Source organism: Anser anser (assembly GCF_964211835.1).
Source record: "Anser anser genome assembly, chromosome: 3".
Lineage (NCBI taxonomy): Eukaryota > Metazoa > Chordata > Aves > Anseriformes > Anatidae > Anser > Anser anser.
In genome coordinates this window covers 118,990,427-119,017,775 of record NC_139722.1, presented here as the reverse complement: position 1 = coordinate 119,017,775, position 27,349 = coordinate 118,990,427, and the positions used below count along the sequence as shown (strand labels likewise).

The 27,349-nt window shown below is 46.7% G+C and overlaps 3 protein-coding genes across 15 annotated transcripts in view; 2 read left to right on the top strand and 1 right to left on the bottom strand.

The window, feature by feature from the left end:
- The window catches only part of LOC310896547 (uncharacterized protein), a 28,106-nt gene extending 23,727 nt beyond the window's left edge, over positions 1-4,379 (top strand). Inside the window, exon 4 of the mRNA XM_083828963.1 lies at positions 4,101-4,379. Within this exon, the coding sequence (XP_083685089.1) occupies positions 4,101-4,234 (134 nt within the window). The 3' untranslated portion in view covers positions 4,235-4,379. The remainder of the gene's footprint in view (positions 1-4,100) is intronic.
- On the bottom strand, positions 1-26,035 carry LOC310896543 (uncharacterized protein). 11 transcript variants are annotated; one of them, XM_083828958.1, is made up of 5 exons: positions 23,828-26,034; positions 18,047-18,497; positions 13,397-13,516; positions 12,119-12,222; positions 1-2,317 (listed from the first exon to the last, which is right to left on the bottom strand). In XM_083828958.1, the coding sequence occupies exons 2-5, from the start codon at positions 18,214-18,216 to the stop codon at positions 2,217-2,219; spliced, it is 495 nt and encodes a 164-aa protein (XP_083685084.1). In that variant the 5' UTR covers positions 18,217-18,497; positions 23,828-26,034; the 3' UTR covers positions 1-2,216. The 11 variants fall into 11 exon arrangements, 8 of the variants coding, with proteins under 8 accessions (XP_083685084.1, XP_083685079.1, XP_083685085.1 ...); XM_083828959.1 differs by lacking the exon at positions 1-2,317 and adding an exon at positions 4,511-5,528; XM_083828956.1 differs by lacking the exon at positions 1-2,317 and adding an exon at positions 9,358-11,175 and having other exon boundaries at positions 23,828-26,035.
- Positions 18,505-27,349, top strand: part of PAK5 (p21 (RAC1) activated kinase 5) — a 122,180-nt gene continuing 113,335 nt past the window's right edge. For all 3 annotated transcript variants that reach the window (XM_083828917.1, XM_083828915.1, XM_083828916.1), the window contains exon 1: positions 18,505-21,272. The gene's annotated coding sequence lies outside the window, so the exon portion shown is untranslated. The remainder of the gene's footprint in view (positions 21,273-27,349) is intronic.

Genomic DNA, 27,349 nt, shown 5'->3' with positions numbered 1-27,349 from the left:
TAAGTGTTAGCAAATTTTAAAGTAATTTTACCCAAACATCCCACACCAAATTTACCCAGAATTATCTTTCAGTATTTTTTTTAAAGTTATGTAGTAAGGGCCTGAGAAAACAGAGGGCACGTTTACATTGATTTGGCTCTGCAATGTTCACAGTGCAAGAGAGACAATGCGAATGTGAGAACTGACTCAAGCTGCGATATCCTAAAAGAAGATAGATAAGACGTGCCAGGACCTTCCCTCCTTTCCATGTATTAGCTTTTGTGTAAGAAATATGTAGGTTTGCAGGTTGTTTGGATCAGCAGAGCAGAATGTTGACAGGATGGTGATTCTTGCTCCTGGGAGCCGTGTCCGGGAAGATGCATGTGCCAGACGAGGCCCACTAGATGGCAGCCTGGGCAGCAGAAACCCGGGGTCTGTTTATACCAGCAGATCATCACGCTGTGACCGTGCCATCTGTCCTCTGCAGGTGAAGGTGGCACCTGCTGGGGCCCGGACAGCTCGGATAGGGATGTGCCGGCGCCCACTTGCGCCGCAGGGTCCCCCAGGTGAGGCAAGCTGAGAAGCAAGGAAATGCCCCAGTGAAGCCAGGCAGGCTGGGGTGTTTTAGAGGTGTGCAGGAGAGCTGCATCCCTGAAAATGCAGAGTTTGGAGCAGGGCGTGCAATGAAAGAGGCCCAGGAGGCAGCAAAAAAAATGCTTCGTGCTGATTAGTGGCTGAACTGCTGTGAGCCTGCAGTGCACTGAATGCACACGAGCGCAGGAGGGTGCTGCTCCTTCTCTGCCTTGCATAAAGCAGTGTCTCTGGTCTCTGCTCCTCGGGGCCATTGGCCTACCAGCTCCAGCAGGGCATATCTTTGTTCATCCTGGGACAAAGACGTAGGTGAGGCTAGCCACAGATGGGTGCATCTTTGTAGAGTAAAGTCACATTCCCATGAAAACAGGTTACGCTTTCAGGTTTGCCATCAGTCTACTGGGTAAGCACCCACCCAGCAGGTCCGTCAGCCTGCAGAACGGTGTCCTAAGGACTTACTGCCAGCACAGGTGAGGGTGCGGGTAATTTTACTGTTATCTCTCACTAGCTAAAGGCATAAATCAGAGGGCTGATGGTGTGAAGGCCAGTTGTCCTTGTGCTCAGTTGTTCAAGGACAACCCTGAACATGGCACACAATTTGCCAATTCATCCAAATGAAGGATCCTAGACACTAATTTCTACTAGAAACAGCCCTATGGGAATTACTCGGCATTTTTTAATTGAGTATCATTTGTCTCTAATTAGCAGTAGGATAGCTGATAGCGAGGGTACAAGGAAGGGGAAGGAAGTGGCAGAGAAATGGCCTGAGGACACAGAGCAAATCAGAGACCTGCTCTCCTTGCTTACAAGTCTGAGGTGCCCTTTGTGCAGAATGAGCTCCCCTTGAGGGGAAGGTTTGCTTTTTTTTTTAATTTTTTTTTTTAAATAGAAGTCAAAAGTCAACTTTGTGGTAGAGTTGGAGGGCTGCAAGAGAACAAGAGAAGGAGAAGAATTGTCGACAGTGTAGGGGACTTTTAACAGGAGGAGCAGATATTTAAGTTTGCTGCTGAACACACTGGTGCAGTTTGAGCCCCATGCAGAACGACTCAAGAGACACCAGCTCACCCACCTGCACCTGGTCCCAGATCTTGCTTACACTGTACAGAAGGAATTAATCAATAGGTCTGGTTTCCTACTAAAAAGTAAAAGCCCACAGAAAAAAAAAAAAAAAGGCTTGGCTTCTCCGATATCGTTCAATCTGCAGCTCCCCAAAGTGCTACCAAGCAGGCAATCTGTAAGCAACTGCACAGGGTTCCCTTCTCGTCCCTGCAGCAAGTGAGAGAACGTGTACAGCCAGGTGTGTGCTCAGAGTGGGAGGATGTGGCTGGCAGGACCAGGTCTCTGTCCATAATGGGATGTAAATGTTATTCTTCAGGGCAGTTTCTAACCCCTTTTCCCTGCTCAGTCATGTAGTTCTAATTCAGTGAGAAAATACAGGAGCCATTTTTCAGAAGCTGAATTTACCCAGAGCCCTCAGCTGAGCAGTTTTCCTGACTCAGGGGTCTCTCCCTCCTCTAACCGTTGCGTCACAGGTAAGAAATTGTAACTGCACTATTACAGAAGTATGGGGGCTCATTTCTCCAGCCGAGGCAGTGCGTAGGAGATCATTTGGACTGGCACCCTCCCAAGCATAATGTATTGAAATGTCATTCTGCTCCGGGGTGAAGCTTGCATTCCTCCCAGTTTGTCCTCTCCTTTGGCTTGCGGCATCTGTGCATCGTGCCCTCATCTCTTGGCATGCAGGTGCCTGAAAGTGTAGAGGAAAGTGCACTTGTTAATGCTGGGAATCTGAAAATAGTCTTTTAAACCCTAAAGGTCTGTTTTTTGCTTAGGTCCTACTGCTTTGTTCTTGTCTTTGTGCAAATACCCACCTGTGGAATGGGCCCCCAGAGGCAAGGGGGCTGCCTTCCTTGGGGCAGCACGATGAATGTTCAAGGCTGCTGAGAGGACTCCAGCTGCTCAGAGTCGCTCTTCACCAGGTCATTTTTAGTGCTCCTCATAGGGATCTAACAGCATAACGTTAAGCACTTGGAAGTTAGGATTTAAGGTTTTAACGATAAACCTTGCATGTGGATTTTGACCATTCCCTTACTCTGGCATTTGCTTTTTATTTCTGGCATGTTGCCAAGGGTACCTGAAGACAAGGGAACATGAATTTGACTCAAATTCAGTGTGCCACAGAGCTGCTCAGTTCTGTGATGGTGCTTCTGCCTCTGAAACCAGCTCTGGTTACAGCAGACCCCGTTGGCATCGCTCTGGTGGGGCTGTCCGCACAGCCGTGCTTTCAGATCCGTCCGAGGCGAAGCCATTGGGGTGCGCTCAGCCAGCAGGGAGAACATTTCAGGGCTGAGTTCTTATCTGGGTTGCTAAATACCGTGTTTCTAAAAGCTAGGTGTCACATGGAGGCTGTTAAATAACGAATGCCAGGATGCACAGCAAAGTGTTGACACACAACAAGCACCTACTTCTCTGCCTAGCTGCAGGTGCAGTGGGACAGAGCTTACCTAAATTTGCTCTGCTACTTTTTTATAGTCAGCAACAGGCATTTTTGGTTTTGCTTTCTTTCATTATATAGCTTCTGATAAGACTTTGTTTTCCTAAGGGAAATAGGAAGGAGCATTACTGAAAATTTCTGAAGAAAGTTAGAAAACAACCTACCTTGAACTGTGATCGTGTACGTCGCAATGCAACGTGGGCAAGGTGGCACCGCTGGGAGCCCAACTTGCTCTCCCTGTTTCTCTCCCTGGCTGTGCGGGGCAGCTGGAGCAGAAGTGGTTCTGGCTCCTGTGGGTTGCCCATCCCTCGCCCCACAGATCCACCAGGCAGAACTGATGAACGACTCCAAGCTGCCCGTAAGTGGGCTGGAGCTTGTGGCAAACACAGGGGAACTGAGCACCAGCATAAATGTCTCCCTCTGCTTAAATACTCAGTATTCAGCATGCAGGTAAATGTAAAAATGCTTTTTGAAGTCAAAAGGCATTCTCGGTGTTCATGAAGATAATCACGCATCTGAGTACTTTTTAGGCAGGGAGCTAAGGGAAAAAAATACAGCTTAATATTGCACAACAGGGGTTTTTGGTTTGCTGGTCTCAATTCCAGTTTTATTTTGTTTTTCCTTAAAGCCATGTGCTAGCAATAAGATTTATGCTAAGCCTCTTCTTTGGAGTCTCTTATTGTCAACTCCTTTTCTCTTTTTTAAGAGGTGAATTTATATACAAATTTAGCCATTTGTAAGCAACCAATATATTCAGTAAAATTTCTCTCCATGGTACATTTATGCTGGAAATCAGAAATGAGAAACTCAGCAGTGCCAGAGTCCTTAGAATGCTGTCCCTGTTTGATTTCCTTCTAGACTGAATTTTCTTAGCAGTTACATTTGGTTTTCAGTTATACAGTGTACTGGCTGATGAATATTTAACAAGTTTTACATACATTTCTTGGTTTTGCTTGTATAGGCTTTGCTTGTACAGAGAGATTTTTTACAGTGCCCTTCTTGGTGCCCTCTATTCCTTTTTTTTTATTGTTTCTAGGTTGTTCTGAGAGACAAGTGACAGTGCGAGACAGGAAGAGAATGATTACATTTTGCAAGGAAATTGTACAGAGTAGAAAATCAATAGTTAGATGTTCCCTGGGACTGCCTAAAACTTCTTTGAAGAATAATTAGCTTTCAAGAGAGCTCTGGTAGCTGGAATTCCTCCCCGGCTCTGTATGGATAAGATAAATTTAGCCTGGGATAAGCAGTGTGCTTTGAGGGCTCTTCGCTGGTCCGGGGAAGTGCTCTGTGTGGTGGGGACGAAGGAACCAGCTAGGAGAGGTGTGGAAGAAGGCCCGCCTGGCCGAGTACGTCCAGAACCAAGCAAGGAGCAGTGACAGGAAGCAGGGAAATGGAGCAGAGCAAGAAGTGATTTGATGGCATTGTGATGGAGCAGAGATGGGTGACTCCACAGATGGAAACGGTCTGGCTGATGAAGCACCACCAGTCAGCTCAAGGGCCGGGTTTAAGCCAGATGCCTGACTCGGGGATCAGCAAAACCTTCCTGGAGTTTGAAGTTGGAGGAGAGGCTGGAATGCAGCACAGGGCTTCTGTCGAACCCCCCTCCTGTGTGCTAACCCCGTCATGTGTTTGAGTGTTTTCAATATGCTGCTTCCTCCACGGATATTGCCACAGGTAATCCTACAGCTGGGAGGTGAAGTGCAGGGTTTAATAGCTTTGTTGGTTGGAGCTGAGCTGGATAGAGCTGATCTATGAGTGAGATTAGTCCAGCTCTCCACAGCTGTCAGTACTCTGTCTTGCAAAACCATAAAATACCCTTAAAATGCACAGAAAGCTGCTGCAAGAGGTATTGCTAGCAGTTTGTGGTAGACTAAGTGACATCTGATAAATTCGTTAACTCCCTAGATGAAAGGACTCACAAGGCTTAAAAATTTGCTGGAGGCATAATGCTACTGATACTAAGATAAGGGAGACTTGAGAAAGACGTAATAAAACTAGATAATAAAGCAATAGCAACAGAATTCATCGTGGTGGAGATGATCGCAGGGTAACAAGGAATGACTTCTGCTTTTTAGCTGTCCGTGGGGATCGATGTTTAATATTTATTGGTATTTGTATTCATAAAGTCATAAGTGCTGTACGAAGATGTGCATTGTCTTTGTTCTGCTTGGTTTGGGGGGCTTCCTTGATGTGTCTATGGTTAGGAACTAGAAGAATATCCAAGCACACGTGTAACATTAGCCATGTGACTCATCCTCTCTGCAGCCACGGATGTCTCTCGCTCTTGCCATTAAGAGCGTGCTAAAGTGGTCTGTTGGAGCAGAGCCCAGCGCTACGAGGTGCGCATTCGAGCTCATTGGTACAGAAGTGGTGCTAACAAGCAGGTCTGGAGTTACAGGCCTGTCAGCTTAGCTTCAGTTCCTGGAAAAATACTTGAACAAATAACCAAACTGTTTGCGAGCACCTGGAAGAAAAAAACAGGATGAGTAACAGGCAGTGTAGATTTGTTGTTTTTTTTTGAGATGCAAGAGGTTCAGAGCAATCTAATTTCCCCCCTAACTAGGGCAACATGCTGACATTACTTTGTCTTTGGGAGCTGTTTCATATGCACTCTTTTAAGGGTGGCACAGAGGAAAATACCTGGGACCAAAGCTGGTGGCAAACTGACAGAAGGAGGTCTTTGAGGGAGGTTCTGTCAGGGCTGTTCTATGTGCACGTCTTGCATTTCTGTATGTGATCTGGCTGATAAGAAGAGAGGGCTGCAATTTCAGTTTGTAGCTGACACAATGTTGGAAGAGGCTGTGAGCACATGGGATGGGATTAGAATTCAGTATGCTCTTAGCAAGCTAGAGAGGTGGCTGAAAAACAAGACCAGCTTGCCGTTCAGGTGGGACAGTGCACAGTCCCTCTGCTGAATATAAATTTATGTATTGCAACACTTAATTTGGGTTATTATATAGTCCTAACAGGTTGGAGAACAACGGCTACGTGCGTTGTTGATTTATCAATCAGGATGAAAGATTTTGTTGGCTTAAAGCTGACTGTGAATAAACTATGCCATGTTGTTGAAGAAAGGGCACACACCAAATGTGCGAGCAGCACTGTCACCACTGGGACAAGCACAGGGAGGAACACGGTAGGAGAGTGCACAAAACAACCAGTAAGCCCCAAGACCTAACCTGAATCTCACTTGTTAATTAGCACGTTAACTAAAAGCTGTTGGCGTCATCTCACTTTGCCTCAGCCCCTGAATTTTGCTCATTTCAGAGGCTGATGGAGGAAAGTAATGCAGAGCAGGCTTCTTCCAGCTCTCCAAAGCGTAGAAGATGGCAGCCTCATAACTGCAGACAAGCTGATGACTAGACAGAGATTTTCAGCATCTAATGGTCCATTGAATGCTGTTAGTGTTGTGAGCATTTGGGCTCTTCTTTCATCTACACTCCTTCATAGTCTGCTTAATGTTTTGCATCATTTTTTTCTCCTGTAGTTAATTTCTGGATTCACAAGCTTCCTTTCTATTTTTACTCAAAGATAATTTCTTCCTTACAGCTGTCTGCACATAACAGCTCCATTAAATGTGCAAGTAGGAAACTGGCTATGTGATGTTTCACTTACATGGGATTCTGTAATCATTTTTATTGTGTTCTCTTTGAAAGCCCTGCTCCTGTTACCTGCAGGAGCTGGGAATTCTCTTTATCTAGTCATTTACTTATTTTTAAGAAAATAGATATTTAAATCTACCAGGACATTTTAAGTCAGCTTCTTCTTGCTTCATCCCTTTACTTATTTATCATAGAGCACTTCTTAGTCTTTCAACTAAGAAAACGCATTCCTGCATTCAAAAACGGGAGTACCACGAATAGGGAAGAACAAAGATAATTGACTTTTTGCTCAGCTTCTGCACTCCTGTTATGGACAAATTCCCGCGAGAAGAGTTCCCTCAAGTTCTTCTCTTTAGGAGAGCTGATTAATGGAGGGAATAACCCGCATCTGATGCTCCTGACCTGAGTTTCCTGGCACCAAACTCAGCCAGGCTTTTGAAAGGTTCGGGTCTGTATCTAAGCCATGAGTGAGAAGTTTAACTAATGTGAGATGGTGGCTCAGCAGAGTTACCCAAAGTTCATCTGGGGGACAAACACAAATGGCTCCCAGGACACTGCATTAGGACTCCAGCCACCTCAGCTTTGTTTCTGTCCCTATGTCAAACTCCATGAGGTTTCCGTCAGTGTAACCTGCTGCCTGGACAGGGGGTCAGGTTCTTGCATGGGCTGCGAAGGAAGCAAAGGAGTCAGAGACCTCTGGTGCTGACACAAAGCCTGCTTGATGCTGGCTGCCCCAGCGTGGCCCTGGGCATGACAGGTTTGCTGTTAATCCAATCCTCCTCATTGAATTACTCTTTCTATGTTGCTGAGTTATCAGTATCTGCTTCTCTTTGGATACACTTGTGTGGTGAGAAGCCTGAAGCTCCAGTGGAAAATGGTATTTCAGGCCTTGGCTTGGGCCTGATTTGACCCGTGACACTGTGCACTGCAAAGTGCATCCATGTGGTACAACAGAAAGGTGCTTTACTTCCTCTTCCTTCCAAAAATGTAAAAATAAAATTATGCAACCCAAGAAGACATACTTCTTGCAGTTGTGTTTTTCTGTGTTTCTCAGAACTCATACGACTGTGTTGCCTGTAGTTGTTTTTGCTATTTTTTTTCCCCTAGGAAATGCCAAAATAAATCAGACATGTTACAGCCAACTAATCCTGTGACTGCACATCTCAGCGTTCCTGTGTTCTGGAACATGGTATCCGGTCGTTGGACAGATGCTGCCTGTGGCATTCACTGCTACAGTGATGTGTCCGCATCTATAAATGGCACAACCTCTCCTGTCCCGAGGTCACTGGGGACAGGTTTTTGGGTGGGATAAAGTCCCCCCTTGAGCTCAACAAGGGGGAGGGCTGGTCTGCACACAGCTCTTCCTTTGGGGGCTTTTTGTTGGGTTTTGTTATTGTTTTCCCCTTGCAGTCATCAATTTGAAGATGCTCTCAGCTTATTTCAAAGCCAGTTTTAAGTCTTTTAAATTAGCCTTTAAACTGATAACCCAACAGGATGTTTTTACATGCTTTTAGCACTATCCAGAGAGATGAAAGCAAAACTTAAGGCAATCTTTTTCTCTGCCTAAAATCAAGCTGAACAATAAGGATTGTAAGAGGGGCCTGTGGCTCCAGAGAGCATATGCTATGTTCTATGTTACAATAACAAAAATATAGCATAAATGACCTGGTATGAAATAGCAAATACAACTGCTCTGGGACAAAACCCAGCAAAGGTGCTGTGGCACCACCAGCCTCACCCAGGGCAGCTCTGTGGGACTGGTGCTGTCCCACCCTGCCACCAGCACCCTGCCCAGCTCTCTGTGTCTGGCTGCTTTGTGTATTTCACGTATCCTTCGGCATCTACTTAATGAACTCTCAAAGCAGGTGCTGCTGCTAAGCGATTGCATTAAGGAAAGACTGTGTGCGAAGTGCAGGATCCAACTATGTGTCATCTGCAAAGCTTGAGGAGTGTTGGCCCACCTCCAGCATAGGTGAGAAGTGTCCCGTGTGTGGTGCAAGTGGTGCCTCGGAGCACAGCACTTCTGCGATTCACTTGTGCACACAGGGCAAGTCCCGCATGCCCCGAGACCTGTCACCTCCACGTCGTGTGTGCGGGGAATCCGGCACAACCAGCACACACTGGTGCATGGTGGGGTTTTCAGGCATTGGGGAATCCAGGTCCTGGCACCAGGCTTCAGCCCTTGCTGTTTTGTGGCAGAAGGCAGTGGGCAACAGAGATGCAAACAATGCTAACCAGCACCTTGATCGTGGCAAGTGCGTGAGAGGGTTCAGTAAATGTTTATATTGATTAAACTATTAATAAAGAAGAGCAGATCCCTTTATACTTATCGTTATTACATTGCTTTCCCACCCTCTCCTCCCTCTTTCTCCTCCCCTGAATGTTTTTTCTAGAATACAGTAAACACATGTAGGGGATGAAATGTTCGCATCTCAGGGACCCTGGCTGCCTGGAAATCCTCCCAGGTATTGGCTGTGGAGACATGTAGTACCTGCACGTTGGGCTCTGGCTTCAGTGCAGCTATTTATGTGGCTAACCTCTGCTCTGGAGAGGGCAATCTCCAGAAAAGTGCTTGAAAAAAAAAATTGACAGGTATTGCAAGTAAGAGAATGGCAATGCTGAGGAGTATTTATCCCAGGGGGATGCTGTCTTAGTGTTTTTTTGACAGGCATACAGACATCCAGGAAGGAAGAACATCAATCAGATTCTTTATTAACATATTTTTGAATGGTGAAAACATGCATTCATGTAACCAGGATCCCTCTGATTCTCCATCATCGCTAACATTTCGGTATAATTTTATAGTGTTGCCCAGACAAAAGTTACACTTTTGTCCAATTCTGTGCTTTCTTAAAAAGGTTAAAAATTATGGAAGCTTTGCAATGGAGGTCGAGGAGAAAAGGCAGGTCTTATGTGATCAGTTATTTCCATCCTGCGTTGTAGGACAGAGGGCTTGGTGCTTAAGGAAAGGATTGTTCTCTTTGAATAGATTTTAATTACTTTTTTATTTTGAAATGGTGAAAGTGATCTATTGAGGAATACTTGCTGCAGTGTTTTTTTTTTCTGAAAACGTTCTTGGAGTACTTGAAAACTTGGAACACTTGCAGGGGTTTCTGAAAACCTTTACTTTTAACGGCAATAATTTAGGGATGGGATGGGGGGAGGTTTTCCCAAAAGGTGTTGGTAAAATCTTTTGGTTAGGCTTTAGGTTTTTAGGCTTTAAGATCAAGTTACTTTTTTGTTATACATTGGTGATGAAATACTCAGGTCTGTTTAAGGAATTCAAATCCCTCGTTCCCACTCAAATTAAAAGCAATGAGGTGTTCAGATCCCTTAGTCAGCTTCAGGAATCTTAGTCTGTAACTTCAGTGTTGGTTCAATACAGATAATTTGTGTTAAACACATGTTTAAGTGCAGCTACGATATAATTTATCTCATGGTGGTATTTCCTCAGTCAATTTTATGCTTGCACGCAGTAGTTCTCGGTATCCTAATGGACTGGGAAGCTTTATAAACAAAGGTAGGCCATCCTCAGGTCCTTGGGCAAGCAAAACCTCCAGTGAAATCCTGGGGAGCTTTGTTCGTGTAGCATCTCTAGGGGCAGACTGTGAATGCTGCTGTGCACACAAGTAGGTGTTGGCCTTTGAGTGAAGGTCACTATGGGGGGAAAGCAGTACCGTGTAGCAGCCCACCCAAGTTCCCTGCAGTAGACTGGGGGAGAAAATGCTGGTTATCAGCTGCAATTGCACAGGGTTATGTGCGCAGGATGGGATGACGCAGTGAGGGAGCTGAGAGCTCTGTCTCAACACTGGGTTCTGGCCAAAGGAAACCTTTCCGGGAATATTCTGCAGAATATATGGCACTCGTGTTATTCATATAATGGGCCACTTGCCAAATGCATAAACACTAAAACCGCAAGGTTTTCATTCAGGAACTTTCTGCTTTAGCATGTTCTCTCTCAGTGCTTTGATGTTCTGGAATGAAAATACTTGTTTTCAATCTGGCTGGATACCAAGCTGATTTAGTGTCTTATAGAAGCCGTTGTGAAAGCTTTCTTTTTTCTCTCTGGACACAGCTCCTGGGTGGGTGGCATCTCTTACCATCAGTTGGACAGTTCTGAGTTGTGGCTTCAGATAATGAAAACCAAGCCCTAGCATTTCTCTTCTCAGCAGCATTTTTCCTTTATTTCCTTTCACTTCACATGTTTTTTCTTTCTCTGCATGTATCCCAGTGCGTACAGAACAGTGTTGTACTGTACACCCCAAATCTTAAATTGTCTTCCTTACAGATTAGACTTGCAGGTGAGTTAGAGATCTGTCTCACAGTTCAGGAGTTGCCTTCTGTCTTCATCTGCAGAGTTTTTCATTGTCCTGTGATTGAAGTCCCTGCTTATATTCTCCCCTGCCAGGAGTTTGTCACCTGTGATCCCAGCCGTGCTCCTTCCTGCAGCGTCTTCTCGCGGTGCCGTTACAAAATCAACATGTGTTGCTCCGTGGGTTTCCTTCCCTGCTGAAAGACGTTGGGAGAGCTGTAGCTGTTCAGTGCCGTTCAGTCATTTCATCTGGCTTCACTCAGGCTAGGCCATTGCCTGCTCTCCCTCCCTCACCATGCCTGCACTGTATCACTGCCCCTACAGCTGCCTCTGCTGAACGTCTTGCAGCGCGGGGAATGGATTTTAGCTCCGTGTAACGTTCAACACAGCATCTACAGCAAGCTACATAGCTTGATCCAAACTCAGAGAGATCAAAGTAAAGGTGCTACAGAGAACTAGGCACTTGATGGGAGAGGTTCAGATGGAGAGCCAGGGGCTCTTCCCCCTTTTGCAGGAAAAGGTCAGACCAACCAGCTGGCATACCTGGGGATCCTTCTCACACAGTAGCTTGCTTTTTTTTTCCCCTTCCTCTGTCCTAAAGCCTGGATTAATAACTCGGGTGAATCACAGCTGGCTCTGGGTGCTTTGTCTAAAGCAGGGACATGCAAGAGTGCACTATTTCAGTTGTTCTCCTAGGTGTGTGCCAGACTACCTGTAGCTCGAGCCATCAGAGCAGCAGAGAGAAGACAGGAATGGGGGCAGGATGATCCAGCAATGCATCAGCTCACTTTGCACTTCAAAAGCAACTACCGTGAATCTTAAATCCCAGCAAGATGCCAGAGGGCGCCTAACACTCTGCCTCTGATAATTTGGCTTGGCGTAACTCCCCACGTGGCTGGCTGCGTGCGGCTGTGCCCCAGGCTGGACTCCTCAGGGCGAGGTCAGTGTGGAAAGGGAAGGAAAGGAAGCGTCCTACAGGTGTCAGAGCTGGAGGTGCAGGAGCTGCTCCGGGCTGTGCTCCTGGCCCCCCAGCCCTCTGTGTCCCTGTGCCCTGTCCCAGCAGCGCTAAGAGCTGGCCTTGCGGGAGATGCTGGCTGGCTGTCAGGTGTATGTAAGTGAGCCGTGAGCATGCTGCCTCACCTCTCAGTTTTTGGGCTTCAGGGGCACAAGAAGCTGCAGAGCTCTCTTCTTCAGGGAAGTCAGGACACAGTTCAGTGGGCAGAAGAGGACAGCGACACAGAGGGCTGCAAACAGAAAAGTGATGCTGTTTCAACCACTAACCCAGCAGCAAAAGGAAACATTAAACTGCTCAAAAAACAACATCTGGAAAGCATCTTCAGCCCCGATGGGCTTTGGATTACCAAAGCAAACAAAAAAATGGCTGGGGGTCAGGAGCAGGGCGATGTCCAGAGTAAAGATAGAGGATTTGGGAAGCTAGGTGGTGGTTTTCTTGGTTCTTTGCCCCATCTATTTTTGTGACATGCTCCATATCTACTGCATATCACCTGGAAAAGGAGAAGATGCCCACTTGCTTTCCCATTTCATGAAGGAGAGCTTGTCTGCCTGCTCTTCCAGCTTTTTGTCATCATTCTTTGCTAAGAAAGGAAAGAGCACCGGGATGCTGTGGCTGGAGACATCTCCTCGAGGCCAGAGTGTGCCTTAAGAATCGAGGCTCTTACAAGCCTGAAGAACACTTCAGAACAGTGACAAGTCTTGCCAAGGAGATTTAGCATGCAAGGAACTATCATTTATAATACAAACAAATTTATGATGCGACTAATCTGCTTATTTACATGACACATTCATTTGTAGTTAAAGTCACACTTTAATTAGCTGGTTATTTCAAATTGGGAAATCCTCCTTCCAGTGAACAGCTAGCCCTGGTAACACACCTCTCTCAGTGAGTGCTAAGGCAGAAGTATCTTCTGTGTGAACAGCTAACCATTTGATAAATCCCAGTGCTGCCAGCTACTGAATTGTGTTTCGTTGATAGGAACTGCGTGTTTCTATTTTTTTCATCCCCAGAGGAAAGAGCTCAGGTGGTTCCCAGGACAGGGAGGGCTTTGCAGTGCTGATCCTGCACATAGGGGCTCTCTACTACCCAGATAGTTTTATTACAAGCCCAGTCTGGAGAGCAAGAGTTTTCCAGAAAGCTAGCTAACAATTTTGGTTGGATTCAGGTTTTAAGCTGTCAATCACCAACCCCTGTGAGGCTCGGGACGTAGAAAAAGGACTTTGCTTTCAAAGATATTGAACACTTAGAGACACTCAACATGTTTTTAAAACTGTTTTTTAGGAAAAGAAAAAAAAAACCACTTATTTGGTAAATCCCTTTAATGACATTTCCCCCTTCATCTAGACATTGCTGGAGAAATGCAGTGTACCCAATTGTACTCGACTTCTACAAGTGCTTCCTACCTGGACTCTTGAAAACCCTTTTCCATGTATAAGAGGTTTTTCTCTCGGGTAACCTGCATGTGTCTGGTTCCTCTTCTTCCCAAATCAAGATTGACGGCTTCTTCATCAGCCCGTACGTGCCTGCCAAATTAACAGGGTATGAGCTAAGTTTACTCATACAGCTCATTCTTGAATTACGTCACGACATTCCTCTGAAGACATAACGGGTGCAGATGAAATATAGCACTTTTAATTACTCCAATTAAAAACTTGAATATAACAAGCTCTGTAGCAGCCATCCATGCCAGGGATTAGGAAGGCCATCTTTTGCAAGACTTATTAGAAACAGAGCTAATAGAGCTGGTCGAGAGACAGCTATTCCTTCCCACCCACTGAAATTTGTTGTTATGTGTTCCATTGGAATTCAGAATCTTTATTTTTTTACTAGTTATTTGAAGTTATTTTTATGAAAGCTTTGGAAATGTTTGTCAGTTGTACAAAGAGGCCGTACAGAGTAAGTAGGAAAAAGCCCTATTGTATGAACAACGTAATGCACTTCAAAAAGCTTAGCAACATGCAGTGATGTCAGATCATTTGTACAAGGTCAAATCAATTTTATGACTAGCCAAACATTAGCAAATTTTTTTTCTTAGAATCAAAGCAAGGACTTTCCAAGAAATACTCGAGGAAAAATCAAGTGGCATTTATTAGAAACCGTCACTCGCTGAGACTTGTTCTCTTTAAGAGAAAATAAGGCACTTATTCCCTTCTTAATGGTAAGCTCTTGCATCTGAATATCATCCAGGGACAAATTCAGGTTTAAAGTTTTTCTACCTCATTGGGCAAAAGAATCAGAACTGGGGCCTGCTTGTCTGTGCTATAGAGAACTGAGGGGTGACTTTTATCGGTTTGCTTACCTAGCCTCAAAATAGAGTGCCAAAGGGCTGACCCATTAAAAATATCTACCTAAGGGACCATATTTCCTTTAAACCCATCTGCTTGAAATTGTCTCCAGACAGTGCACGTTAGGGAAAGGGTGATTGCTGGTTAGAGAGTTGAGAAAAGAGTGACCTGTCTTGTCTTGCCTTAGGGAAAGAGAGAGCTGGAATGAGGTTTTGAGGGACAATATTGCCTTGGTGTCCTAGGGAGAGCCCAAGGAAATCTCTGGATCATTTTTTGTGGCCAAGAATTGGCCTTCTCTGTGGAATGTGTGCTGAGAGCTGTGCAGGCATCTGAAAGCTGGAGCAAACCATGTGCTCAGCTCCTGTTATCTGTCCGTTCATGCCGTAATGCTGGCCCTGAGAAAAAGTGACTTAGTCTCAACATCTTTGATACACATCTACCCCAGACTGAACTGTCTATCCTGCTTTTCAACTCATTACATCATTTTCATATATCAGATGTTTATCATATCTCACTTAATTGTGCCCGATGCATAAAGCTTGGTGCCAGCTGTATTTCAGCTGTGCCTGGGCTGACTGCCTTCCATGGGCAACCCTCTGGGAGCGGGCAGAAAGACACCTCCTGGCCCTGGTACTTTGCCCCTCTGCTTCTCAGAAAAGTGCAGTGAGACTTAATCTCATTTTACCTGTTGCCATGTTTTAGCTGCAGAGTCAATTGCATTGCCTTGTTTTGCATCAGACTGTGTGACTCCACACGATTGACACAGACAGACATGACCTGTGCCCTGGAGCTGGGAGCATGAATAGAAGATCTGCTAGAGGTGTCTAAAGAGAGGTGCAGAGAGCAAATGGGTGAAGGAAGCATTCCTCTTGACACCTCCTTTTCCAGTACCTAAACATTTGGGGACTTTGGGGTCATGTTCTTTAAAAGGATGTCATTTATTCTCATCTTTCTGCCTGCATTTTTATTTTCTGGACCTTTTATAAACAACATTAAAACTTGCTGTTCTTGAAGGAATAGGGAAGAAGGGAATGGTCCCTCCCTTTACGGGCTGTGACCTGGTAAATCAGTCACCACTGCGTGCATGGTTATGGGAACTGCCTAGGAATTTTCCATCAGTGTGTTTACTCATTGGAAAATGTGGTCTCCATAAATTGAAAGCAGGATGGAAATTCGAATTTCTGATGAGGACTAAAAGCTTGCCTGATTCTGTGCGAATCTTGGGCAGCAAGAAAAGAGAGAAAATGCATTTTTAATATATGCAAATATCAAACCACAAAGGTAGCCAGAAGGAAGGAGGGGAAGACACATGACCCAAAAGGAGCTTTAGCTTTACATTAATGACATCTCAATTAATTTCACGATGACTGCTTAAAATGGGAGTGGGGAAAACGAGCATCTAGTGGGGGACAGGCACTTGCCCTTTTACAGTAAAAGGACAATTCAAGTACCAAATGGGTTTGGGGGCACTAGAAAAATTTAAAAAATAAATTCTGGATGTTTTTTGGTTGGTTAGTTTGGGGTGGGGTTTTTTTTGCACAATTCCAAGGCCTAAATGGACTTGCACAATGCATATGTTGAGTTTCCACCTTTTAGGACATGGCAAAATAAAATTTAAACAACACTGAGATACACGGGGAAAAGCCTCACGTTCCAGTTGCACACAGGCACCGGTCAGACTTAGACATAAATGTGGGTTTTGGCTACTGGCAATAGCTCTCTGATGACAAGCTTTTTTCCAGGAGGAAATATTTTCAATAAAGAAAAATAATTTATTATCTATCCGTCTATTGTTTTAGAAAGTTAACTCCATCTAGTCTGGGGTTAGAAATGAGTGCTACCCAGTGTAGCTATCCGGTAGGGTCATTTCACGTCCCGAAGAGCAGCCGAGACTTCAGACAGCTGAGAGGTTTCAAACTGTTTGACCAAACCAAAGCGGAGAATACCTCTGGGTAATAAAGGCAGTCCCAGAAACTATGGCAAAAGGCCCAAGAACAGAAAGAAGGCTCTGGTTATGGATAATTTCTTCATAACAAATCAACTGACTAACTATAACAAAGCAGCAAGTCTAAGAGGTTTTCACCACATGCATTTATAATTCAATCAACCTGAAAAACAGGTTGATTGAAGCCTCTGGTGGCAGACCACTGCCCGGTCTAAACTGGTGCAATTCTTTTGCAAATGTTACTAAGTCAACCTCCTCAGGGTGCAATTCGCCTCTGTGCTGGGATCTGCACAGCTTCGGTAGCACAGACTCTACCTGTCAGACGTTTCCTCCCAGGGGAGGAATTCTGGATTTTGCTGGCACAATTCAGTGCCACCAGCAAAGCTGCTGGGGCTCAGCTGGGCCCGCCAAGTCCTCCGTGCTGCAGCAAGGAGGGCTCCGAAGGATTTTGTTCCTGCCCAGCTTTTCTTACTGAAAATGCCACAGCAATTCTTCTGTGTTACCTGGGAGCTTGCAGCATAGTAAGTACTGGGAAAACAGTTTATCAGTCTGATAGAGAATTTCAAGAGAGTAGATTTAAAATAATCTACTCAGGAGATCTCTAATAAAATAGGTATTTTATTTGTGTGTATTAGGGAAGCATTTAATTATCACATACAGAAGTATTCAATTTTTATTTATGTTCAGTCTTACTGCATAATTTAAATTAAGTCTCTAAGTGTATGTCATAGAACTGCTCAGAAGGTTTCTACCTTTAAGCATTGTAACATGGGAAAACAGAATTCCAGATAACATTTTTCACTTGGTTCCCTTTCCCTAACAAAACCCTACTCTGGAAATTTTTTCTGAAGGCTTGGAATGACAAAAAAATACAGATCCACGCCCTTAATACTCTTTCTGAAAAACTGTGTTATCTCTAAGGGGAAATAAAACTGTACAATTCTTTGAGCTCTAATCCTGGTGTTTTACCAAAATATTTTTCTAGTCGGAAGCTGTCCAACTCTGGTTAATGAAAACCAATGCTCGGTTTCTAAACTGGTGCAAAGTTGAGACCTACTTTGGGACAGTTTTACATTGGCATAAAGATTATGTTACATCTTGGAATAGTTCCAGTTACTTACAGGACCAGAGGTTAGTTTAGCATCATGCACAAGCGGTGAATAAATAGCCTCCCAGGCAAGTTTGTTTTTATTTTACCTTGCATCTCTAATCCTACCACTGCAAATGCATGAAAATGTGTTGTTTGTTTGTTTCAAGAACTATGTTTCATAAATATAGACATCTTTCACTTGATTTCTGGAAATATTCTTCGGCCTTGTATGACTTAATGATTGATGAAGCTTGGAAATTAAGCCCTCGCCTGGGGTTTGTTGTAAAATAAACTTCTATGATGGGAGCACAATTCATGAGCTAGGCGGGGGCAGAATGAGGAGGGTGCTGCTCTAGGATGCTACAGGAGGCTTCTGGTAGAATTGGAAGCCAGTATAACAAGAGCATCCAACTACCTGAGTTTCATTTTGTTGTTTTTTTTTGTTGAAATAATGTACTTATTGCTGCCATCTGCAAACGTAAGATTTGGAAGAAAGATTAAAAAAAAAAAAAGGCAGTGGCAGCCTGTGGCTCTTTTACCTCATTCTCTTTCCATAGTATACTGGTGGTGAACATGGCAACATGCTCTCAAAGATAACCCACTTTTAATAAATAGCAGACCAATATACATTTTTAATTATTGCTTAAAGATCTTGGCTTGCAAACAGGAATCCTCCATCCAGCAAGAAAGAGAGAAACAAAGCGCTGACGTGCACAGTGGGGCTTACAGGTACCTGCTGCGTTTTACAACAAGCCGAACTCGTTCACAGCTCAGCTCCTGCTTTCCCTGCCCGCGTGTTTCCGCATGGCTGGCGCCTGTTTTGTCCTTCTGAAATCTTGATGGAGTTCCCTGGCGTATAAAATACAGGTCGGAGCAGCTGACCAGCCTGAGCCCTGCCGGCATTAGAGGCTGTGGTCATGTGGAGCCCTGAGGACTCGGCACAGGGTCTCAGGTGCTGGCCCCTTCCAGCACGCGGCCTCGCTCCGGCAGCAGCAGGCAAGTGTCAGCGGCAGCGATGTGGTGTGGGGACGGAGGTTGCAAGCCTGCATTGGGCTCTGCCCACTGGCGATGAGCGAAGGATGGGGACGGAGGAGGAGAAGTGTTGCTGCAGTGTTTCTGGCTTGTGCAACTCTTTAATCATGTTTTTTTATGTGTACGTCCAGGGTGCTTGGCAGAGAAGTTGTCTGTTGAAACAAGAGAATTACAAAAGCACTTCAGGGAAGAGAAAACCGACCTCCCATAAAATGGCCATAGGTGGTGATGTATAGCTTCTTTTTGGAGGAAGAAAATGCAGCCAGTATAGATGATGCATAGATTCGTGTTACAGCTCTTATTCTCCCTTTCATCCTAAAATAAATAGCTCCTCCCGAGCTATAGTTTCAGAATGAGATCTGATTTCTCTGAGTAGCTGCATGGTCCTGATTGCTGCTGTATCAAAGTGCTTCTCTAGTTCTAATAAATCCCCAGGAGATAGGAAGGCAATACACTTGCAAAACAGTTTTTCAAAGACTTCTAGCTAACCCACATTAAAGGCACAAAAACATAGCTACAAATATCAATCATTTGACTCATAACTCCAAACCTAGTCATTTGCAGCATGGAAAGTGGCCTGATTTATACAAGGTGGCCCGCCGTTGTTGTAGCTGAGTGAAGTTAAATAATGCAGTACTCTTTAAAATTGCATGAGTGTATGATTTCATTTGTCTTATTCATTCATAATTCCTATTGCCTGGTAGTTCAGTGCCGTCAATGATTATCACATCTCTTCGATCTGTCTCTGGAGCCAGAATGGCAGGTTGTTGTGGCTCTCCCTTGCTTGCACCACGCTCTAAGCCATGCTGTTGCAAAAGAAAACTAAACTTTCCCTCCGTTGAGTTTAGGAACGACTGTATGGCCTAGCCCTTTGTCTTGAGGTAAGCGTAGCATGGCTAAGTGAGTGAGGAAGGGTTATCTTCATATAAAACCATCTGATCTACTGCACTGCTATCCTTATGAAGTGAAAGGATTTGCACAGTGCTTCCACCGCACAAAGGAGCGGTTGAAATGTCTGTCTCCCGTTCAGGCACACGGTGGGCTCTCACTTTCATCTTCTCTCAATCACAAGAGTGCCTCCGTGGGCTAAGTTGCATGGCTAATCAAAGCAGGTGGGTGCTGAGGGAGAGGTGCACGGCAAATGGAGGTACCAGGAGAGCATCTATCACTGCGATCTACTGCAGAACAGAACTGCAAGAACAGCTTGTCCTTTAGAAGAGGCAGAGACTGTCCAAGAGACCATGGGGCTGCTAAAAGCCTTGGTACTTCAGTGCTCTGCATAGTTCTACCAGGGTCTCAGTACACGGCTTTGAGCAAGCGACTGCAGCTGTAGCCAGGCCTCCTTGTTCAGGATTAGCTGTACTTGCCACTGCTGGTGCTGCTGCCTGCAGATCTATTTAAGGAACAGATTGCATGAGTGTCCCCAAGGTACAGAGGGAAGTAATCAGCTCGATTAACTGAACCTGCCCATTTAAACTGATTAAATGGTCCAGGTGATCTTGCCTGGACTGACTGAGGAAGAGGTCTTAACAGCCTCTGCCAGTAGCGTTGTGGGGATGAGAACAGACAGTTGAGAACGCCAGCCCAGGATGTCCCATCAGTCCGGCTGTCCGCAGGGAGCTTTCTCCAGGCCCCCTGGAGTTCTCAGACTGAAGCTCTGAGAACAAGCACTGCCTGCTGACCTGAAACACCCTGGTGAAGTGCAGGGTGAGAAAGAGTCTTTCAGGTATGGGACCTAAGATTATTTAGGAATCAGTGTTACTAATTTGCATGTTTTTTCTCTTCTTGTGAAAAAAGTATTGACTTCCCTATTTAACAGATAAGAACAGAGGGAACCTGGTAAAGTACCAAGGACCCTGATAGTGGTCATGTTATAGCTGAGACTCAGGTACAAGAAATGAAATTCTGGCCCTATGAAAGTCAGCAGGACTCTTGCAAGCAACTTCAGCAAAGCAGGGATCTGAACAAGCAGAGGAAGATTGTACTGTGCAGCATCAGAAGTCACCTCTTTTGAGACCTTCCAGAGGAATGGAAGAAAAACGAGAAAAGGGAAAGTAGATGGCACAGCTAGGAAGAGCAATGGTTGGCAGCACAAGATGAAATACTGCAAGGAGTGGGAGAAGAATGGGGAGAAATGTGACAGGACAGTGGCAAACCAACTTTGAGTGCTCCCTGAAGTACGGACAGCGAGAAGGGAAGTCCCCCAAATGCTCTGCCATGACGGCTGCTCTGTGCTTCGGTGGCCATCCACAGACCTGCAGATAATATAAAGGCAGGCAGAGCTCAGCCTGGAGCACAGAAAGACTTGAGGGAGGTTAAAGTCACCACAAGGAGGAGATTGTAACCTCAAGATAGCAGAAGTGGTTTGGGAGCAGCTGAAGAAAAACATAGTTCAAATAATCTCTAAAACACAAGTAGGCTGAGGCTAGATTGAAACAGCAGTTTCTCCACTCTGTCTTGTTCCAGCACTGTAGCGTGGGGAGTGAACTCTGTGCAGGCTGGCAGGGCAGGGACACTTGACAGTTTTTTGAGGCTTGCACTTCTTGGCAAAGCCCAAGGCAGTCACTCTTCGGGCAGGGAGCAGTACATATTAATTTCGCTTAGCCCCATGCCTGTTGTGCTTGTGCGTGTGATTAGCTGAACGCCAACGTGCTGCAGCAATTAATTAGATGAGCACTCCGGTTGTCTGAACTCTTCTCGCGTTGGTCTGCTGGGCCTTGCCCATCTCCACATCTTTTCCTCCTTGTCCTGCCCCACCCTCGCCGCAGCCAGCCCTGAAAGCCGTGAAGCAATTGCCAGCATTTCCAGGCAACATGCCCAAAGAGCAACACGGCGCAGCAATTTCTCAAGCAGCTTGATCCCAGAGCACTTGGATGCCAGGCCAAGAGCTCTCGCAATGTCTGATAGTACACGGCCAGCTCCCGAAGGTGAGCAATTAAGACTTGTTCTTTCCCCCTTTCCCCCCTATCTCTTTGGCCTCCTGGTCGCAGAAAATTTAAACATCTGATCTAAAGGCACCACAAGCTAAAAAGCTGTAAGAACAAAAGACTTATTATGAACAAAATTAGGCTATTGCAAACAATATATTATGAATTTGGAAGAGGGCTGGCTTGCATTTCTCTGTATCCTTGTGTTCTCTTTACACCTAACAGCACCTTAATCATTTGTACTGCGACCTCAAAATAAAGGTCTTAGCCTACCTGGAAATTTAGATCTGTGGGTCTGCACCAGGATAACAAATATGTGATTTCAGTTGTAATAAGCCTTTTAATTCCAGAAGGAACTGTGGCTAGGGGGTTCTCTTTTCGTTGTATCACTTTGGGAGTGACGCATTTTGCATTTCAGAAGCTGTGCTTATATCAAACAAGTGTCTTTATTTACACAGCAGAGTTATAGCACTAAAGACTTCCCATGGGTACCAGCTATATAAAAACAAACAAAAAATACACAATCAAATATGAACATTCCTTTCTTTGGAAACCAAAAGTTGCATACACATGAAGTGTGTAAGAGAAATCTTTAAAAGGAAGAAGTTGTATGATTGCTCTGCCATGTCTTGTCCCCACAATGCAAACTCTCTTCTTTCCTGGTCCAGACCCTGCTGACCAAATTGCACGTTGCATGTGGGGACCTGCCACTGTTGTCTTTTGATTTGGTTTGGTTTTAATTGTTTTACTACCAGTCAGCTGCTGGCAGGTGTTCACATTCACCCAGCCCATGCCAAAATAGTACAGCAAACCTTACAGAATAAATACCAGCACTCGCTTGAAATCATTAACAGGGAAAAGTAAGAAAAGTCTGAAGTTTTGTTTGTTTGTTGTTCCTTAAATTCCTGGCACGGTGCTTTGATGTGCTATGCAATTGGGTCAGCACATGGGAAATACGTTTTAATACATCCACGTCTATGATGTGAACATGGTGCAGGAGATCCTAAGTGGAAAACAAAACCTCACGGATCCTACAATAGAGATCCCTGTCAAAAAAAAAAAAAAAAAAAAAAAGACTTGGAAACTTGGAAGAGCCTTTATTTAACCAATACCATGATCAAAGTAACCTAAAGAAAAAAAGATATCACTGGGCCGGATCCTCCTGTAGTTAAAACAGTATAGGCCCCTGGAGCTGTACTGGTTGAGAAAGTCTCCCTTACTGGTTTGCAGAGCAGGGCAGTGCTGGTGCTCAGCCCCGTGAGCTGTCAGGCCTTGTCCACGCAGGCAAGTTTTACCAGTACAGTTTTACAGGATCCGACCACAGGCACTTCTGGTCTGCTGGGTGCGTCTGAGGAGGGAAGCAGCGTGAGGCAGCCTGTGCCGCTGGGTCACCGACAGCTGCAGGTGGCAGCCGGCACTGGCTGGGGTTCCCTACCGTGTCTCTGGGGGGTGCCTGCAGCAGGGGCGGCTCCTGGTGTGTGCTCTGCCTTCCAGCACGGCCTTCCTGCGCAGGGCCTGGGAGCACAGAGAGAACTTTCAGCGCCGGGCGGCAACGCGAGGGGTCTCGCTATTTCTCACGGTGAGAGACGGATGCTCTCAGACTTCAGCGTGGTGTTAGCGGGCAGAGAAGCTGCCTTGGGAAGACCTCAAGGGGAGCCTCAGAAACCACCGAGCAAAGAGCAAGGAGCAGAGAAATAGGTAAGCTGGAGAAGGAAGGAGGCGGAATGGGGAAGCAGCGAGGGAGCTTCACTGCTCGGACATGCCTTGACTAGGTTTATGGAGGAGGAGAGGGCTGGCCTCTTCCCTTGTAACCCCGCAGCCCTGTGAGCAGTGAGGTTACAGCCCGGCCAGCGAAGGCTGAATTTTCTGTCTCTCCCAAGTGGCTTCGAGGACAGAGGCTCCCAGATAGCAGAGCTAATTGAGCGGGGGCAGGAACCAGCCTGCCCACCCGCACTCTTCATCCCGCACCTAGAAAGAACAGGGGATGTTCCCCAGCAGGAGTGCTTACACATGTCCCCCTGGCGGCTCTGCAGTCGCTCTCAGTCCCGTAGCCCCACAGAAAAGGCAGCAGCAATGGGGTTCAGGATGTCCCAGCCTGCCAGCCAAAGCTCGGGCCTGGCTCTTATGAATCCCACAGCAGGCAAGGAGCCAAGAGGAACCTCAGGTTTTCTTTAATGCAGAAGAAGTTAAAAATCAGACACAGGTCACTGTCCAAGTCTCTGCTCCCCTTTTCTCATCCCTGTGTTTTCTCCCCATGGTAAGTCCAGCCCTCTGTGCCTTGGTGGGGCCTTCTCCCCCTGTTCCTTGGCCTACCTTGCCTTCCTCCAGGGACTGGGGTCTACTGGGGCCTTTCACAGCCACCAGAGTAGGCTCTTTCCCCTGGAAAAAGCAAAATTTTTGTTTGCACAAGAAAAAGCAACGCAGTTAGAGTATATAGCCCATTTCCTAAAGCATTCTTGCCTCCCTTATTTGCTGGTGAATTGCAATGACCTCACAATCTTGCGCATTTTGATATATACTGTAGGCGCAATCTGCAAGTTTGCCCTCAGAATTACCTTTCAGGGACAAGTGGCTTTCTATGAAGGTTTTCATTGTCTTCTGATACTCATCATCAGTCATGTGGAGCTGTGCTACCTCCATGCTCGAATAGCACTCTTCTTTCGTAGTTGTCCCCTCCTCTCGAGGACGCCAGTGCGCAGCAGACACCCTAAAACCTGCTTTATCCAGGTTCCTGGCAAATGTCCTCCCAATGGAGCTGTTGGACACGAGAATCACAATTGCTCTCCCTTTTACGTCAATGTTCTTCTCCACAATGCCGAAGGACAAGAAGATAATGCAGCAGGTCAAAAACGCGATGGAAACGAATGCAAAGGCATAAAGGAGGCAGGAAAGGGTCATTGCAAGAAACAAGTCTATGGCCAGCAAGACCAAGTGCTGGAAGAGGAAAATCATCATTAGAAGGATTAGCCTCCTCCTCACACGCAGGCGAGCCGAGAAATCTGCGAGGAGTCACCGCATGCAACCACGCTGTTATAAAGCCGGGCAGCGTTGCGAAACGTGCGGAGGCAAGGCAGAACCCCCCAGGGAGGATGAATCATTGTCTTGGATATAGCAACAACGGAGATTTCCAAACCGCACACGCTTTCAGGAGAGAGCAGCACTCTGTTTGTCTTGGCTTTGCTGCGCACTTGGATGCTCTACCAGGCTGAAATTTAAGGATTCGTTTCGTAAGGGCATTTTCCCATGTGCCTTCTTTAGGACCAGTGGTGTGCATAGGGATTTCTTACAGCACTGTGTGCAAGGCTTTGGGAAGCCACGGAGTGGAAATAATCCCCGTGTATCTGCTTGGCACTCTACAACTCTTTTAAATTAACCACTCTCACTACTGCTGTAAAGCAGTCTCGGGATGCCTGGGAAAGGACCCAGTTGGACACAGAGCTGGAAACTGTGCCCCATGGCACTGCTTGTGCTTTGCTGGGAATGGTGTGCTTCCTGGCTGTAGGGACAGCGCCAGCCCAAGGGGACTTGGTTCACGTTGGGGACAAGAGAAACAAGCTGGGTGCCCGAGAAGGAGCTTCTTCAACTGAGGACAGATTTCAGGCTGGGTACTGCTACTGCTCTTGCTGGCAGAGTGGGCAGCAGAGCAGTGCCACGGAGGGGGGTGCATTTGTCACTGAGTGGGGAAATGCCCCTGGTGCACGGCACAGCGGGGCTCTGTGCTGCAGCTGTAGCCCCTGCAGGATCAGAGGAGCCCAGCAGACTTAGCAACAAGAGTGGCAAAGGCAAATCCTGCAGCAACAAGGCTCAGCTAGCCCCTAACAGCGGGCCAGGAGGAAAGCTCCTGCATAAGCTCGTTGCTTCCCGACTGCCAGCTTCCCGACTGCCAGCTCTTACTGCTTTCTCCAAAGGAGCCAGCAAGGTTGGAAGCAAGACCCTTCCCTTCCTGCTCAGGGTGGAGGTTGCTGCTAATCAGCTACAACCTCTGCTGGAAACTGCTCTTGAAATAGCATCTCCTTTCTTATTTTTTTTCCCCCTTTTTATGTTTAAAGTGATCGATGTACGGGGTATCCCCAAGAAGGTTTAGCGCTGCCAGCTGTGTTGTGGTGCAGGTGGTGCTGTGTTTATTCCCCACTCGAACTGGAAAGGCACCGGGCACGTGGGACAGGCTGTCAGCACGACCCACACGCGTTTTACAGGTACTTCTTGTTTCCCACCGTGCAAGCATGCAGCTCCCATCTCACGGCTTGGTAGCACCACGTTATTGCAGCGATCTGGCTCCAGGTGCTTTGGGAACAGAGTTGCTGGGAGCTGCACCCCAAAACCATGCTGCACACCCCACCCAGTGCGCACACAAACACACAGGGCTTTATTTCATGCAGACAACTGAGGCAAACACCCGGTTCATAATCAGAGAGAGGCAGCGGGGTGCACTGGGGGGGCTCATCTTACTCACCCGGTGCTTTTAAAAATCTTCCAACCCTCCTTGCCAGAAGGCCAGGCAGCCAAGGAACGTGCCTGATGGTGCAGACGGCTCCTTGCCTCAGCTGGGAGGGCGCTGGGCACATGGGGGCACCGCAGGAGGCTTCCAGGAGGCAGCCTGCGCCTCACCTCTCCTCCGGGCTTGGCCACAACGAGCCTGCCGAAAAAAAAGGGGGAAAAACATTATGTCTGCTAGATTTACTATTAAAAGCCTCAGAGCTCCCCTTTAGTATTGAAGCCTTGAAAAAGAAAACTGAGAGCACTTGGCATTTTATTAAAAAAAAAAAAAAAAAAAAAGGAATTTTTTAAAAGTGTGTTTTGTTTGGTTGGGTTTGTGTGTTTTTGGGGAAATGTCCCCGAGGGCTCGGCAGAGCAGCAGGCGCAGCCCCGGCGCCTCCCGGCGGTCCAAGGGCGCCACCTCGGGGCCGGCCGGGCTGCGGGCTGCGGGCTGCGGGCTGCGGGCTGCGGGCTGCGGGCTGCGGGCTGCGGGCTGCGGGCTGCCTGCCGCCGGGAGGTGCCTGCCGCCGGGAGGTGCCTGCCGCCGGGAGGTGCCTGCCGCCGGGAGGTGCCTGCCGCCGCCTCTGCTGTCCTGCAGGGGAATGAATGGGTGAGCGAGTTCTCCGCCCCATGCCTCGTCGCAGGCTGGGGAGAAGCATTAAAAGCAGCGTGCTGTTGTGGGTGTTGGAAATGCTCCAAAAGCAGCAAGGTTTTCGTCCGCTGCTGCAACATCTGGGAGCGATCAAGACCTCAGGCCCGCCCTGGGTCTTGCCCTATTTGTAGTCAGCTTACCCTGTTCATGGGCACAAAGACGTTTTGCTGTTAGGAGACCCATGGGGCAGCAGTGACATATCCTGTAGTTCCACTGCTGGCTGTCACCCAGCTTGGTTTTTGCACTGACACTACTAGGCTAACTCCTCTAAGGGTTTCTGCTGTCCTGCAGCTGCCTGGAAGGAAAAGAGGCCCCTGAGGAGGAGCAGTGAGTTTAGGGAATGTCGTTGGTGTAGTGCTGCCCTGTGCCTCAGTCTGTGTGCTGGGTAAGGGGTTCCCATCGGTGCTGCGGTGACCGTGGCATCCAGCGAGCTGTGGGGAGAGGCAGGCTCTGGTTCGGGCAGCCCCTTGCTTTACAAGAGGTCTCCCAGTGGTGATTGGTTTCCCCTTGCTCTTCTTGTGGGGTGTCTAGGAACTGTTCTTGTGGGAGAACGGGGTTCTGCTTTTGCTGTTTCTTAAGGACATAAACACCTTGGGAAGATCGGATGAGCCTGTACTTGAGGATTGCTCATCCCCCAGAAAAGGGGATGCCTTTGTTGTGGAGGTTCCCTCCCTTTTGACTGTGGCTTGATTTGGCTAAGCAGTTCAAAATGCCTGCTATAGGGAGCTCTATCATTTTAAAAACTTTGAGAGTGCAGTTAGCCTCTGTATAATGACTGAGACTTAGCTTAAGGCTTTTCTAAATGGATCCTAAAGCTCTGGTTTTCTGTTGATACCACCATCGCATTCATGGTGCTGCTAACTGAGCAACAAAAAGCGATGCTTCTCTTAAAATCCACGTTCTTTGCAGTGCCACCAAGCAGCTTCAAGTCCATTGCTGGGCCCAAGGC

What these genes read in the sequence shown, in the direction of transcription:
- LOC310896543 (XM_083828953.1), bottom strand. Translation starts at nt 24,227, where the DNA reads ATGATGATTTTCCTCTTCCAGCACTTGGTCTTGCTGGCCATAGACTTG. An exon ending in AAGCCACTTGTCCCTGAAAG is followed by an intron (nt 13,517 to 23,827) that starts GTAATTCTGAGG and finishes TTAATTTGGCAG; the next exon opens with GCACGTACGGGCTGATGAAG. An exon ending in AAGGGTTTTCAAGAGTCCAG is followed by an intron (nt 12,223 to 13,396) that starts GTAGGAAGCACT and finishes TTCTGTTTGCAG; the next exon opens with CCCTCTGTGTCGCTGTCCTC.